Source organism: Myotis nattereri (genome assembly GCF_964212035.1).
Source record: "Myotis nattereri genome assembly, chromosome: 9".
Lineage (NCBI taxonomy): Eukaryota > Metazoa > Chordata > Mammalia > Chiroptera > Vespertilionidae > Myotis > Myotis nattereri.
The window spans coordinates 6,959,419-6,974,018 of record NC_138084.1 but is presented as its reverse complement, the minus strand read 5'-3'; the positions used below and the strand labels follow the sequence as shown (position 1 = coordinate 6,974,018).

The window sequence follows — 14,600 nt, the reverse complement described above, 5'->3', positions numbered from 1 at the left end:
ATTCAGAGAAATCGCCCATACCCTTCCCTCTATTTTCCTGTAAACCAAAAGCTGCTTCAAAATTAGAGTCTATTAATTTTTTTAAATAAAGGCAGGTAAGTCAATAAGAAAACCACCCAAACCCCAGCAATGCTCAGGCGAAGACCATAAACACAAACTAACAGGAGAAACAACACAGGAGGTAAACGTGAGCAACGAGGCACCTCTCGGAAAAATGCAAACAGGAGAGGCCCCCGGGGTGGAGAGGCTCATTCCGCTGTCACTGTGGGTGCCACAAGCCCCCGCCTCCCAGGGGACCAACAGCGCACACACGCCCTGGACGGCGACGCGGCTCAGGCACCCTCTCACCCAGCGAGTTCCCCCCCGAGAGCCCAGCCCGAGGCGCACGTGGATCCTGGTCACGCTTCCTGGTCAGCGAGAATCACTGTCATCTCTGCACGAAAACAGCAAAACCCAAACCGAAGCAAAGAGCCTGCGAATAGTCTGACTGTCCCGCCACACACGGCGTTAGGGGACAGCAGGCCCCGGGCTGAGGGCGCCGTGCAGGCGCTGAGCACACGCTCTGGAGCAGCCCGCGCAGGAAGCGCTCGTGAAACGGTCAACGGGGAAGTCAGGCACGACGCCACACTCGCGATGTGAACAAATCCCGCAGAACCAGATCTGGACAAATCGCGCAGGACAGATGAACGAGAAACGCAGCAGAACACTCAGAGCAGCGATTTCTGGGTGGCAAAGCTATGGGTGGATTTTATTCTCTCCATTATGTTTTATGATGTTTTCCTTTCTACAGTGAAAACAAATGTTACTTTATAACAAGAAAACACCAAGACTTTTAAAACACGGGTGGGCGCACGCGCTTATCCTGCGAGGACCTGGAGGTCTGGGGGGAGGCCGGTCGGACCTGGCGAGTCCTACTGGGCGACGCGGGAACGAATGACCCAGGCCTGCATTAAACTGCCACTCGGGGGCGATTTACGTGGCCTCGGGTTCTGAGCCGTGCGGGAGAAAAGAGCAACAGGAGGAGGGAGGAACGGGGCCGGGGAACCCGAAGGTCCCCACAGCCTAGGAGGAGAGCCTGCTAGCAGGTCGCCCGGAGCGGGGGAACCTGAGAGGTCGTCTCGGTTAATTGCCACACCCCAATGTGGGAAAAGGGGTTTTTGTGATGAGCAGAATAAGGACTGACCACAGCAGCCCAGACGGAAGTGGAAGGGCCCCCCCCCCATCACCCAGCAGGCAGAGTGGACATCACCACAGGTCCCCGATGAACCACTGCAGCTCCAAGGTCATGGCCCAAGGACGGGCCCCCAGAGGCCAGCACCACCCCACGCTGGGGATGGATGCAGAGACAGCCTCCCTCGCCCCCGGACCCCCTGCCAGGCCTGCTCCCAGCCCAGAATCCCTTCAGCTGCCCCACAGCAGGCAGAGCCGGCTGGGGCCACCTCCCGGGCCTGGAGCCACATGGAAACAGCCGGGCCCCAGCCCAGGCCGTCCACTCTGCAGAGTCGAAGGCCATAAACAGCTTCACAGCAGGCAGGCGGCCGGCTTATTTTTGTTTTTTAGCAATTGATTGAGTTTCTCCACGGCCCCCCTGGGGTAAGTGGTTGGACAAAAGCTGAAACCGCAGCCCAGCATCCTGGCCCAGGAAACCGTGCCGAGTGACCACAGGGTCACAAGGCACAGAGGAAGTGGCCGGGCCAGGCGCTGGCCCCGCTGGAAACCTGAGGCCCGAGCAGCTGTCCGCCCGCCTGGCCCACCCCAGGCTCCCGGAGATGAGGCTGCAGCTGCCAGGGGCGGCAGGGGGACCGCCGGCCCTGCTCTAAAACGGGGGTCGCTCCTCTGCCCAGAGGCCTGGGACAGCCAGAGAGCAGCGAGGTCAGTGCCAGCCTGGGGACGCCCCTGCAGCCGGCCCTTCCTCCCATCTCCAGGTGTCGGCCCCTCAGGTGGTCCTCCGCCACCTGCTCTTCCCCGCCGCCTGGGGCTGCTCACCACACGGTGGCATCTGACTTCGGCCCCATCCCCACTTCCTCTCTGAGTGACCTGGAGCAAGCACCCTGACTTCTGCTCCCTCACAGATAAAACCCAGGTACGGATAAGGCCCCCCAGCAAGGCGGGGAGGGTCCCCTGACAAGGCCCATGTGCCCGGCAGCCCAAGGCCACAGCCCCAGCCCAAGGCCACAGCCCCAGCACACGGCCCCTGCCCGTGCCATAAACGCGCGCTGGGGGACCTGGCCCGCCACGTTCTCTGCGCACAAGGGGAGAGCTGCACCCTGAAGGCTCACGCCCCGGGCAGAGACACCTGAGCAAAGGTGGTTTGCTGGGCAAATTAAAGATGGTGGCCCTGCCGGTCAGCGCAGCGCAGTGGTTGAGCATCGACTTATGAACCAGGAGGTCACAGTTCAATTCCCAGTCAGAACACAAACTCGGGTTGGGGGCACGATCCCCAGTGCAGGAAGCAGCGATCAATGATTCTCTCTCTCTCATCATGGATGTTTCTATCCCTCTCTCCCTCTCCCTTCCTCTCTAAAATCAATACAAATATATTTTTAAAAAACACACACACACACGAAAAGATGGGCAGCCCTGAAACTCAGGATCGTGGGTGTGCGGGGCTTGAGAACAGGCAGTGACCTAGGTGGGGAGGAGGCTGACCCACCGCTCCGGCACCTGGCGCGGGTCTTTAAGAAGCCGTCCCAGTGCCTTTCTGAGCCAGGCACCCGTGCCGTTCCTCCAACAGCAGGGATGCCCCTCCTGATAATCCCCTCTGTCCTCCCTGAGACGGCCCAGCTGGGCGCACGGACACGCCCCTCTGCCCTTGGGGTCCAGGCAGTGTAAGGCACGGGGTGGGGTACAGGCAAGTCCAGGGCTCAGCAGTGTGCCGCCCCAGCAGGCTCAAGAACAGGACTGCTACCACCCAACCCACCCCGTGGCGGCCAAATCTCGGATCGGCGGAACCTTATGACAATGCCACTTCCCAGACTCAAAGGTGGCTGAGCATCAGCGGTTCACACGGCTCAATGCAAGGGCACCGCACTTCACAGTTTATAAGGCGCCCTCGGAGACATGACCGTGTTTGACCCTCAACGAGACCCGAAGATTCTGCATTTCACTGGGGTGACCGCCACTCCGTGCAGAGCCGAGGCCACACTCAGACGCCCGGATTCCCACCAAATCATGTCCCTCGGGTTAGCAAGGCGGGGAGAAGGAAAGGCCCCTCTTGGCGCAGTCAACCAGGTTGTTCCCGCGCTACAGGCACTCTCAGAGGTGACGAACCACCTTTCCCAGCACCTTCCTGGTCCTGACGTTGGTCCCAGGGGAAGCCAGAACCCCTCCCTCCTTCCCAGAGGGGCTGGGGTGCCTAAATGAAGGCCTGGCCCTAACTGGTTTGGCTCAGTGGATAAAGCGTCGGCCTGTGGACTGAAGGGTCCCAGGTTCGATTCCGGTCAGAGGCATGTACCTGGGTTGCAGGCACATCCCCAGTAGGGGGTGTGCAGGAGGCAGCTGATCGATGTTTCTCTCTCATTTGATGTTTCTAACTCTCTATCCCTCTCCCTTCCTCTCTGTAAAAAATCAATAAAATATATTTTAAAAAATAATAATAAATAAATGGAGGTCTGGGGCCAAGGGGAAGGGTGCTCTGGGCAGCAGGCACAGCAAAGGCTGAGAGCCGGGCGCTCAGAGGGTGGGATGGAAGGAGCAAACAACCCGCCTCTATGGGAACAGGAGGTCATGGGTGGGAAAGACCCTCCTAGTGTCTCTCTGATGACAAGCCGGCAGCCCAAGGCATCAGCCCAGCTCAACAGGGGCGCTCTGCACACCACCCCAGGGCACGCGAACGTGCACGGGCAGAGGCACAGGGCCATGCTCAGAGGAACCCAGGCAGGGAAGGGGCAGCCGTCACCCAATCCAGGGCGAGTATGAGGGGCACGCGACCCGGCGGGGCTGGGCAGGTGGGACTTCCTCTGGGCAACCTGGGGCTCTGCCAGGACTTGGACTCTAGAAGCCCAGAACTTGACTCCGAAGCGAGGGGAGACATCTGAGCCCCGGGGCCACCTGGGGCCAGGCTGGGGCTGGGCTGGGGCTGCCGGAGCACGGGGGACCCCGGGCAGGCTGGGGAGACAGGGCCAGTGTTGGGGTGGCAGCAGCAAGCGAGCCGGACCAGAAAGGAAAGGGCTATTGGGTCTCATCCCACAGCCCAAGAGGACAGTTTTCTCTTTCCAAGAACAGGGCAAGCTCTCCTCTCCGCTTTTATTCGACGTAAACGTTGGTTGTCAGGCTCTGACATAAAGAGCACGTGCTGTGTGGTTCCATTTCTAAAACGTTCCGGAACAGGCTAATCTGGTGCTAGAAGCCAGGACAGCGGCTGTGCTGCTGGGCAGGGAGGGGTTCTGGGTAGCGGGGAGGTTCTGTATCGGGTTGGGCGGTGGTTGCACAGGTTTACACAACTGTCAAAGCAAACCAGACGCACACTTAGAATCTGCACGCGTTACTGTCTGCAAGTTATGCCTCGATTCCCAACAAAATAAAAGTCAGCGCTCGGCCTTGTCATCCCATTTCCTGGGACTGTGCAATCTCACTTTCCTGCCATTAAAAATTCACTTAAAAATTCACGGTCCACGGCCGAGAACAGCAGCTGCCTTCCGTCTGCAGAGTCAACGCCAATCACGGCGCGGGTGGCGGTGGCGGGGACCACAGGGCCTCCTTTCTCTTCCCTTTGACCCACTTCCCTGATAAGTGACAAGACAGCCAGACTGGGAACAAATGCGCCCCTTATTCCTCAGCCCCGAGCCCCGGCTTAATCCGCCCGGACAGACGGATGGATGTGAGGGGCTTTGAGACGTCGGCCAGTTGTCAGTATGCCCCTCAGACCCAACAGTGACGCCTCTGTTCCCCCAGCCTCGGCCGGCCACATCCCCGCCGTCTTTCTGTTTCCTGTCCCTGCGAACATCTGTTAAAACTACTTCTTGGCGAGGTGGGGCAGGCGGACCCGTAAATCACGGCGTCGCAGCCGCCCGCCTGCCCGACAGCCCACGGTCTGGGTGGGGGACGGAGAACCCGCCCCGGCACAGCCCGGCCACCCTGGGCGTGGACACTCCCGTGAGCCACCTACCCAGGTCGTTCAGGCCCAGAGCAGGGGACGGGGAAAGGGGGGTGCACTGCCCAGAAGCCCCCAGCAATGAGGAATGTGTGGGGACAAAAGTCAAAACAACAGGGGCACGTCCCACAAAGAGCCGGCCGCTAAGAGGCTGGAGCGAGGCAATCGGCAGGCCTCCTCGGATGGGGTGGTAACTCCCAAATAAGGCCCCGCTACTGCTGTTTTTAGCCCATTCCACATAATTGGAAAAACATGGGGGAAACCAAAGCCAGCTGGGCGCCTCAGCGGAGCTGCTTCAGAGGGGAGGAGGGGGCGGGAGGCCCAGCGGGAGGCGGCGGGCGCTGAGTTCGGGGCCAGCCCCAAAGGGCTCCTCGCATGCTGGGTTCCAGGGACAACAGTCACTGGGTCCCTCCGAGTCCCCCCAAGCCCCTGGCAAACCTGGGGCCACTTGGTGTGACTTCCTTCCTAGTCTCAAACCTCAGGACCCGCACCAGGGCCACTCACCAGGAGGCGCTGGGGGACCGGAGACAATGCACCCCTGAGCCCAAAGGAAGGGACCCCGAGTCTCACGCTCGGTCCACGTGGACCCCACATCCTGTCCACACAGGCATCCCGGACAGCAGCCTCTCCTCTGACCGCCGCCTCCCTACCCCCCGTGCGGAGGGGAGTCCTCTGCGCTCCCATTTCACAGGCGAGGAATGGCTGACGCGACCAGCCGCACTCCACCTCTACCGGTGCTCGGCAGCCAGAGAGCCCGCCCCCATTCCATCCTCCCCTATGAGGGGGACGCTTGCACACCGCTGGAGGCCATACCCATTTCCTGGGTCCGAGCATCACCACCACCTCAGCCCTTTTCTTGGGGAAGGCACCGACCCTCTATATAAGGCTGGCTTTCATTCACTCAAAGTCAGGAAAAAATAGAATTCTCACAAATTTTCATTTCAACTCCATGAAGCAGACACCCAAAGCGAGAGTCCCAGGCACCTCAGTCACGCCCAAGGTCCCAGCTGCAAATCCTGAGACATTCCTGGAATTCTGGTGCACGCGGGAGCCTCATGAACCCCTTAACAAAAACTACCTGCACGGGTCCCCACCGGGCCAGGCGCCTGCACAACCCACCTTCTGGGAGGGAGTCATGTCCACTCCTTCCCCAAATGCCCACATGCAGCCTGGCCCCAAACACCCCGAGTGGGCGGAGATGGCGACCAAGCCTGCCGCCAGCCACCCCTCCCTCTCCCAGAGCAGACATCACAAGCCGATCCAACACAGGGCTCAGCCAGGCATCACCAATCAACACCAGATGCAGATCCCTCTTAGTCCAGGGCCAGGCCCAAGCCGGCCCTCTCCCGGCAGCACGAGTCAGAAACAGCAAAAACAGACAGAAGGGAACCACCCAACAGGGAAGCAGGTTCCAAGGGACGCCCGCTTCCAGAAGAGCACGCGGGGCCTGCCACCTGCAGCCCGAGGCTCAGACACCACACAGAGCAGGGGCCCTTCCGGAAAAACAGTCGGCGTCTGAGCCCGCGGAGCACCAAGTGCCTGGAAATTAAGGGGGAGAATAAAAAGGTGGTGAAATAGCTAAAGCCAAGGAAAGGCACGGCTTGTGGGAGAAACCAACCGAACCGGGGCGTGAAAAGGTCCCATCAGGAACCGGCTCTCCACCGACCTTCCCCGGGGGTCATCACAGGACGACCCCACCGGGACGGACGGGGAGACCGCTCCTGCCAGGGCGGCGCAGCCAGCGCCACGCGTCTCACCTGCCTTGCACGTCTTGCCGTTGTCCTGCAGCTGCACGCCGGTGGGGCAGGCGCACGTGTAGAAAGGCTCCCGCGGGGACAGCAGGCAGAGGTGGGAGCAGCCCCCGTTGTCCTCCTCACACTGCGTGTGGACTGGGGGAAACGGGGCAGGGTGAGGGGAAGTTCCAGAACAGGGCCCCCCCAACCTCCCATGCCCTGGGAGCCCCAGTGTGTCCCTCTGCCCAATCGCCATCCTCCTGGGGCATCGGGGGTCACCACGGCACCCCATCCCACCTCCCCGCTGATCCCACCACGCCCGGCCATCAGCCCCTCCAACTCCTCCCATTTCTCCCAGCCTCCCTCACGGCCCAGGTGTGGGCCTCTTCCCGCCCCCAATCTTCTACAAGAGGCTCTCGTCTCCCTCAGGGCCCCACAAAGGACCCCTCCTCCAGGAAGGCCACCTTCAGCCTTCCCTGGCAGGATCTCAGAACCCGCCTATATGGTCATGACGGGGACCTCTGGAATAGGCCCTACACTAGCTCTGCAGGGGGGCCCCAACCAGGCCACTTCCCAGCCCACCCCTGCACTCTGCACATCTCCCTCTGCTCTAGCAAGCATCCCCCTTTTTCCCCACTAGCCTGAGGACAGGCCTCCCCCAGACCACAGGCCCCTGGCCCCGCCCACCCGACTCACTGTAGGGCTGCCGCTCGGGGCTGAGCACTTGGATGTCCATGGGCGAGTAGAGAGCACGGAGGATCTCCTTGCGCTTCTCCCCGGTCCTCTTGTTGCAGGCGTGGATGGAGCGGGTCTGCCAGTCCGTCCAGTACAGCGTGTCCCCCGAGAGCGTCAGCGCAAAGGGGTGCGTCAGGCTGCCCTCCACCACCTTCTGCCTGCGGTGCGGAGGAAGACGGGGATGCAGGGACCTGTTCAAAACCCGGTCGGACCCTGGGGCTTTAGGTCCACAATCCCTCGTCTGCAAATCCAAAAGTCTGAAAACTGAAAGCGTCTTCTCCTCATTTAACGGCCAAACCTGCGCATGGATGTGGGGCTAAATCATTTCGATTTCACTGAGAATGAGCACTTTACATCTTGCTATAAAAATATTCACGTGGCCGATGGCAGATGCCACCCCAGACCCTGCTCGGGGTGTGATGTCAGATGAGGTGCGTGCACTCTATTACGGTTCTAAGTAAGAGTTGTGAAGTCCTCAAGCCCCCAGCATTCAGACAGAAGACTATGGGCCTGAGTTAAGGACGCCTGCCAACCTCCGGCGTGGCCTGGCCAAGGCCCTGGTGGCAATTGGGGTGCAGTGGGGGCCCACAGCTGGGCAGCACCTACCGGAACGAGCCGTCCAGGTTGGCCCGGTGGATGAAGCTGAGCTTGGCGTCGGCCCAGTACAGCTTCTGCTCCTCCAGGTCAATGGTCAGCCCGTTGGGCCAGTAGATGTCCGAGTCCACAATGACTTTCCGGGTGCTGCCGTCCATCCCCGCCCGCTCAATTCGGGGTGTCTCACCCCAGTCTGTCCAGTACATGTACCTAATGAGGGGGGAGGGGAGGAGGTAACAGATCTGCTTTTTGCTTTTGTTTTCTGCCTCCACAAATGCAAACGGGAAACAGAGAGCGTGAATGTGCCCCAAAGTCCCAGCCAGCAGAGACAACCAAAGCTTAGGGCCTGGACTATTACTACTTCCGATTGGTTTTCTAAGCAGTTAGTAATACATAAAATGATTTTTAACAAAGTTGGATAATCAAAACATACCATTTCCAATCGTTCTCATTAGCAATATATTCCGGGCACCCAATCTTTGTACTTATAGAAATTCCCTTTATTCTTTTATGGCAATTAGTACTATAAATTATTTCAATAACTTCGCAGTGGGTGTTTGAATTGTTATCTGATATTCTGCAACTATGACAATGCTGTAAATGAACCTCTTAAAGACAGGTGAAGACGTATGAGATGGAACGTAACTTAGCACTAAAAGGAAACACCAAGGAAGAACCTTACAAGTACATCAAGTGAAAGACGCCAATCTGAAATGGCTACACGCTGTGGGATCCGACCACATGACATTCTGGAAGAGGGAAAACGGTGGGGACAGTACAAAGATCGGGGCGCCAGGGGCTGGGGGGGCGGGGAGGGTGACCAGGCGCAGCACGGAGGACTTGCGGGGCAGTGACACTGCTCTGTCTGATGCTACGATTAAACCTCTGTCAAACGCACAGTATCTGCAAGGGAGTGCAGGAACTCTCCACCTTCCCCTCAATTTTGCTGTGAACTGAAAACTGCTTTAAAAAGTGAAGTCTATTAAAAAAAACACACACAAAAAAAAACAGCACCATGTACGTGGTGGAGTGGACACTGAACTATCACAGCAGGTGCTCCTGGGTGGGATGGGGGGTGGGGGGGACTTGGTTTTGTTCATCCACATTCTCACGTTTCCAGCGAGGGGCACCCACCCCCACAAACCCTCCACCTCCTCACAGGCTTCCTCATCTGATGGCCCAGCAAGTGAACGGAGACATTATGTGTGACCCCAGGCAGCCAGGGTGACAGGTTCACATCCACCGGCGCCCAGAGACTGGCCCAGTCTTCCAGGCGGGGGGCCCACCTATCTCGTCCACCCGAGTCTCTATGCAGAGAAGGGGGACGGTGTCAGATCTGCGGAGCCCCTCGCCCACTCGTGGTGCATGGAGCTCCCCAGGTGGCATGGTCTCCCAGTCCCCTCCCCACGGGTGGGCACGGATCCTGGCGTCAGCAAATCCGTCACCCTGGACCTCAGTGACTGCTGCAGAGACTGCTCAGTGACACGCTGGGCCGAGGGGGGTGAGTTGGAACCCCAGCTGGGAAGGCAGGGGCTCCCAGGAGCCACCTGTGCCATCGCCCGCGAGGGCCTGCCCAGACGGAGGAGGCGGCGCCCGCGACATAGCGTGCGTCTGAGAACAGAGTCACTCCCTGCGCCCATGGGCTCTCCTCTGTGTGAGCTGCTTCTCTCTGTGCCGACCCAGGTGCCCCACCGCGCTCAGCCTCCATTTCTTCCGAGGCCAAACCACATCCCATGTCAGCAAAGCCCGAGCTGCCATCCCTCACGCCCAGCGTGGTCACCAGGGAGAGGGAATGATACACATATAGCTGCCATGTGCCCCCCAGGGGAGCCTGTGACCACAGGAGCTGCGGGTACCTGAGCCCCACCCCACCCCATCCCCTGTTCGGTGGGGTCATGCCGGCTTCTTGAGATGGGTCATCTCTGAGCTGGTACCATCACCACCTTCCTGTGAGGACTTGAAAATGAGCAGGCGCTTCATACAAAATGCCCCCCTCCTCCCTGCATGGTGGCCAGCGGCACCCGGCAGTGGTCCCCGAGCTCCCCGGCCCTGGGGGGGGGGGGGGACAGACAGGAGAGAGCACCTCTCCAAAAGGCCGCTGTCTCCTCTGCACCCAGTGAGAACCCGACGACACGGGGAGCGGGAATTCCGTTCCCAGGGGGCAGATGAGAAAACCGGGCTTCTGCACGGCTGGCCCGCCCCAGGTCACGTGCCTGCGGCAGCTCTGGGAGCGCCGGGCGGTGCTCGGGGAAAGGCCAGATCCTGGCCATCACATGACTCAGCCCTCTGCCAGCGGCCTGGGGGTGGGTGCACTTTTCCTGGCAGCCCATGGCTCGCAGGTGCTGGCGGCCAGCTCGGTAGAGGCTCCCGCCGGCCGGGCGCAGAGGCCGGCCTCTCCCCTGCAGCCTGGAAGGGCCCGGCCCTCCCGCTGCCCGCCGCCCTCCGAGGAGGTGGCAGGAGGATAAATCTCCGAGCAATCCCCTCTCGGCCTCCCCGAGCGCTCAGCTGCGGGCAACGGGACAGGCCAGAAAATGGGAAGGCTGGGACCTCCGGGAGGAGCATAATTCACATTCCTTCCCCCGAGTTTCATAACAGAGGCCGCTGGTTTCCTTAAATGGGGAATTTGCGAGCCACTCGGTTACCAGAGACGGGCTGGCGTGGACGTGCTCTTGCAACGTCCTGAGCGCGGCCACAGGCCCGGCCAAATTCCACGGAGGAAAATCAACTTCCGAAGGAAAGCAGTGCGGCCTGGGCTCTGTGCAGAGGCTGCGGTTGTGGTTGTGTTATTTTAGGGAAGGGCCGCTCTGCATTTTAAAGAGGGGGTTGGGTTTTAGCCCGGCTTTAACCGGGGACCCGGAGCCACGGCAGCTCCTCATGTGGCACCGGCCGGGCCTCCCCCAGCACTGGGCTGCTGTCCTCCAGGGACTCGGGGCCAGAGGGTCCCCCCACGGCCCACTCTGCCTCCCTGACACTGCAGCACGTCCTGCTTCTGGGGTCCGTGGCCCGTAGCAGTGGGCTCTTGGTCACACACACGCCGAGGTGGACATTGGGACTGAGGACCTTCCTGATGGGAGCCAGGGGTGTCCCCCCTTATCTGAGGGAGGACCCCTGTGGGGGATGATGTCATGGGAGGGCACAAGGAGATGGCAGGAGCTCCAACAGGACTGGGAGGAGGCAAAGCTGCTCCTTGCCACCTTGTGCTTGAGGCCAGGACGGAGGACAAAACCCGCTGTCCCCACTCGCAGGCAGTGTCCTGCCCCAGGACTCAGAGACCAGGATCTGGTGAGGGCAGCAGTGCCGCCCACATTCCCAGGGCCTGACCTGGACTCCTCCCTCCTGGGGGACATGGTGCCTTGGGGGACAGAGCAGGCATCTCGACCTCCATCACAAGCACAGAGGGGTCCGGGGGCCGCGGTCCAGCATTCTCCCCTGCGTTACCTGGCGAGTGGGGGAGACCACAGCTGTCTGTACTCCCTCCCTCTTCAGACCCATTCCTGGAGCAGGGGAGGCGTGGGGGGGAGGAAGAGGGGGGAGGCTGGGGCCTCAGCAGTCCTGCCCAGGACGCCCATGCAGTCAACTTTGCCCCTCGGGGCAGATGTGGGACCTGGGGTAGATCTGGGGGAGAATTCTGAGGCAGGATTTCGGAAAGGATTTCAAATATTTAATGAGAAAAGCCAGAGCCAGAGGCTGGCCGGCTCCCAGAGGTGGAACAGGCACAGCCTGCCTGGCCGGGAGCGGGAAGACCGATCCCAGCCAAGCACCACGCGCCTCACCACCAAGGCCAAGCCCCTCCCAGCAACATGGCAAAAGGCCGCAGGCAGAAGGGAGAAGCCTTCACGTGGACACGGAGCCTGGATTCCGGGTGGGGGAGCGTGTTCGGTGTGACAGCAGCTCACCCTGATGGAACCCACTCAACGTTCCTGGTGTCCTCTGCGTGACGGGTGACCTGGTCACACCCCTGCACAGATGGGGACACGGAGCAGCGCCCCCTCACCCTGTTTCCTGTCTTTCCCTCCAACCCACAGGCACAGTGCCAGCCAATCCCGCTGGTTCTGCCTTCACAGTTCCATCCCCAGTCAGGGCACGGGCCGGGGTTGCGGGCTCGATCCCCAGTAGGGGGCGTGCAGGAGGCAGCCGATTGAGGATTCTCTCATCACTGATGTTTCTCTCTCTCTCTCACTCTCCCTTCTTCTCTGAAATCAAGAAAAGTATATTTAAAAAGGAAAAGCAACTTAGGCTCAAGTAACTTCTAAGGGAAATCATGACCTCACCCCACCCCACCCCACCATGGGGGCGGCCGCTGGGTTTACCCGTGAGCGGGGTCCAAGGCGATGGCCCGAGGCTGGTCAAGGTCCTGCCAGAAGAGGACCTTCCGGGACGTCCCGTTGAGGTTGGCCACCTCGATGCGGTTGGTCTCCGAGTCCGTCCAGTACAGCTTCTTGCCGACCCAGTCGCAGGCCAGGCCGTCGGGGGACACCAGGCCGGAGATGACCACGTTCTGCACGGCGGCCCCCGTCTGGTTCAGGTAGGTCTGCTTGATGGCCTCTTCGCTCACGTCCGTCCAGTACACCGTCCCCTTGGAGAACTGGAAGTCCACCGCGGCCGCGTCCTCCAGGCCGCTGACCACGACGGTGGACTCCAGCTTGACTCCGCCGGCGTCCACCAGCCGCACATCCCGGCGGTTGGCAAACAGTAGCAGCGGCGAGGCTGTGGGAACAGAAGCAACCCGTGAGTACCACTGGCTGGGCCGGGGCACACAGCCTGGGGCAGGGGCCATGGCATGGCCACCCTGGCGCCCACCCAGCCCGAGCCCAAGGCCCTCCGTCCTTCTTGCCGCTCCCTAAGGCGCTGCTAGGAAGGGGTCGGACAGGCCCACGCCTCGCCACTCGGGCCCTTTCGATGCAGGTGAGCGCATGGTGCTGTCACAGGCCCCGGGACGTCCCCCTACCAGGCTGACTCGGCTCCTGCCCGGGCACCCCCTGCTGAAGCAGGCGGGGAGAGGGTCGTCGACTCCTCCTCCCACTCTAAACCAGCATCTCTGGTCTCAGGAGGGAGCAGGCTCCCGACGCCAGAGGTTTCCCAGGTGTGAGCATCACCAGGTGGATGGCCCACAGACAGGAGTCGCCAGCCGGCTGCTTTCCAGCCAGGAAAGGAAGTGGCGGAGGGCAGTGCCCAGGGGGCAGGTCGCCAGCCCCAGCTGGGGACAGGAGAGTCCCCGAGGTGACAGGAGTGGAGCTGTCCGTGCCAGAGGCGGACAGGGCCGGGAGGAGGGGAAGGAACGCTCAGAAGCTGCCCGAAGCCCGACGCCCGCCAGGATCCTGGCTCTGCGCTGTTCTTTCTCCCCGAACCGGAAAGACCACATTCCCCCGCGGTTTACACTCTGGGCCGTTCAGGTGCACCCTTCAAAGGCCCACGAGGACGGGGGGGGGGGGGTGTTTTTCCATTTTCTGTGCTTTCCCAACGGAGACTCGGGGAGGGGCGGCTCTTTCCTGCATCGAAGACAGTTAGAAACTCACTTCCTAAGTGTGCGCAGGCGCCCTGCACTCCGTCACCTGGGAGCTCACGGCGAGGGGGGCCTCTGCGTGGGTGGCTGCCCGCCCTCCCCAGCTGGCACCCGCTGCACCTTCCCTCCAGTCCCCTCCTCGGGGCCTGGGCCACCCCAGCTAACGCGGCCCGGTGCCAACGAGGGGCCGGGTGCCCCAGCTCATCCGGGAGACGGGTCCTCCTCTCCCGCAGGTGGAGAAAGGCGAGGGCAGGACGGACAGGGGGAGGCCGGGGCGGGCCGGGTGGGAACAGGGCCAGGCGGGAGGAGGAGGGGCCGTGAGACCAGAAGGGCACGGCGAGTGGCGTGCAGGGGGCTCAGACTCCGCCTGCGCACACAGGACGGAACGGCGGACCCACCCTCGCGTCCTCTATTCCAGCAGGAGACAGACCAGCAGTGACTGCACGCGGTCTGGAGACGTGGGCTCCGGGAACGTCCACTCTGTGTGGAAAAGCAGAGCGGGGCGAGGGGCTGGCTGTGCCTGTCACATAAGACGGCCTCGATGGTCGATGGTCTCACCGAGAAAGTACCACCCGGGCAAAGACGTGAAGGGGGCGAGGGAGGCCTGGAGGGGGGGCGTCCCTGGCGGAGGGAACAGCCGGTGTGAACGTCCCGAGGGAGCACACAGGAGGCAGGCAGACCCTGTGCCCCACATCTACCCCACGGACAAGCCCGTGTGCCCTCCTCTCACAGCACCCACCCCCGCCAGGTCAGGGGTCACAGCTGCATATCTGCCAGATAAGAAGGCTCTTAGAGAGGTGCCTGGCCATGGCTGGGTGGCTCCGTTAGTTGGAGCATCATCCTGTGCACTGAAAGGTTTCGGGTTCGATTCCCTGTCAGGGCGCATACTAAGTTTGGGAATTCAATCCCTGGTTGTAGAGCGTACAGAAAACAACCAATTGAT

The 14,600-nt window shown here is 61.2% G+C and overlaps 1 protein-coding gene across 1 annotated transcript in view; it reads right to left on the bottom strand.

Annotated features, from left to right (window-relative positions):
• The window catches only part of LRP5 (LDL receptor related protein 5), a gene marked incomplete at its 5' end in the record, with an annotated part of 74,905 nt that overhangs the window by 35,279 nt on the left and 25,026 nt on the right, over positions 1 to 14,600 (bottom strand). The window contains 4 exons of the mRNA XM_081099497.1: positions 6,850 to 6,981; positions 7,522 to 7,718; positions 8,167 to 8,364; positions 12,465 to 12,861. Of these exons, the coding sequence (XP_080955623.1) occupies positions 6,850 to 6,981; positions 7,522 to 7,718; positions 8,167 to 8,364; positions 12,465 to 12,861 (924 nt within the window). The remainder of the gene's footprint in view (positions 1 to 6,849; positions 6,982 to 7,521; positions 7,719 to 8,166; positions 8,365 to 12,464; positions 12,862 to 14,600) is intronic.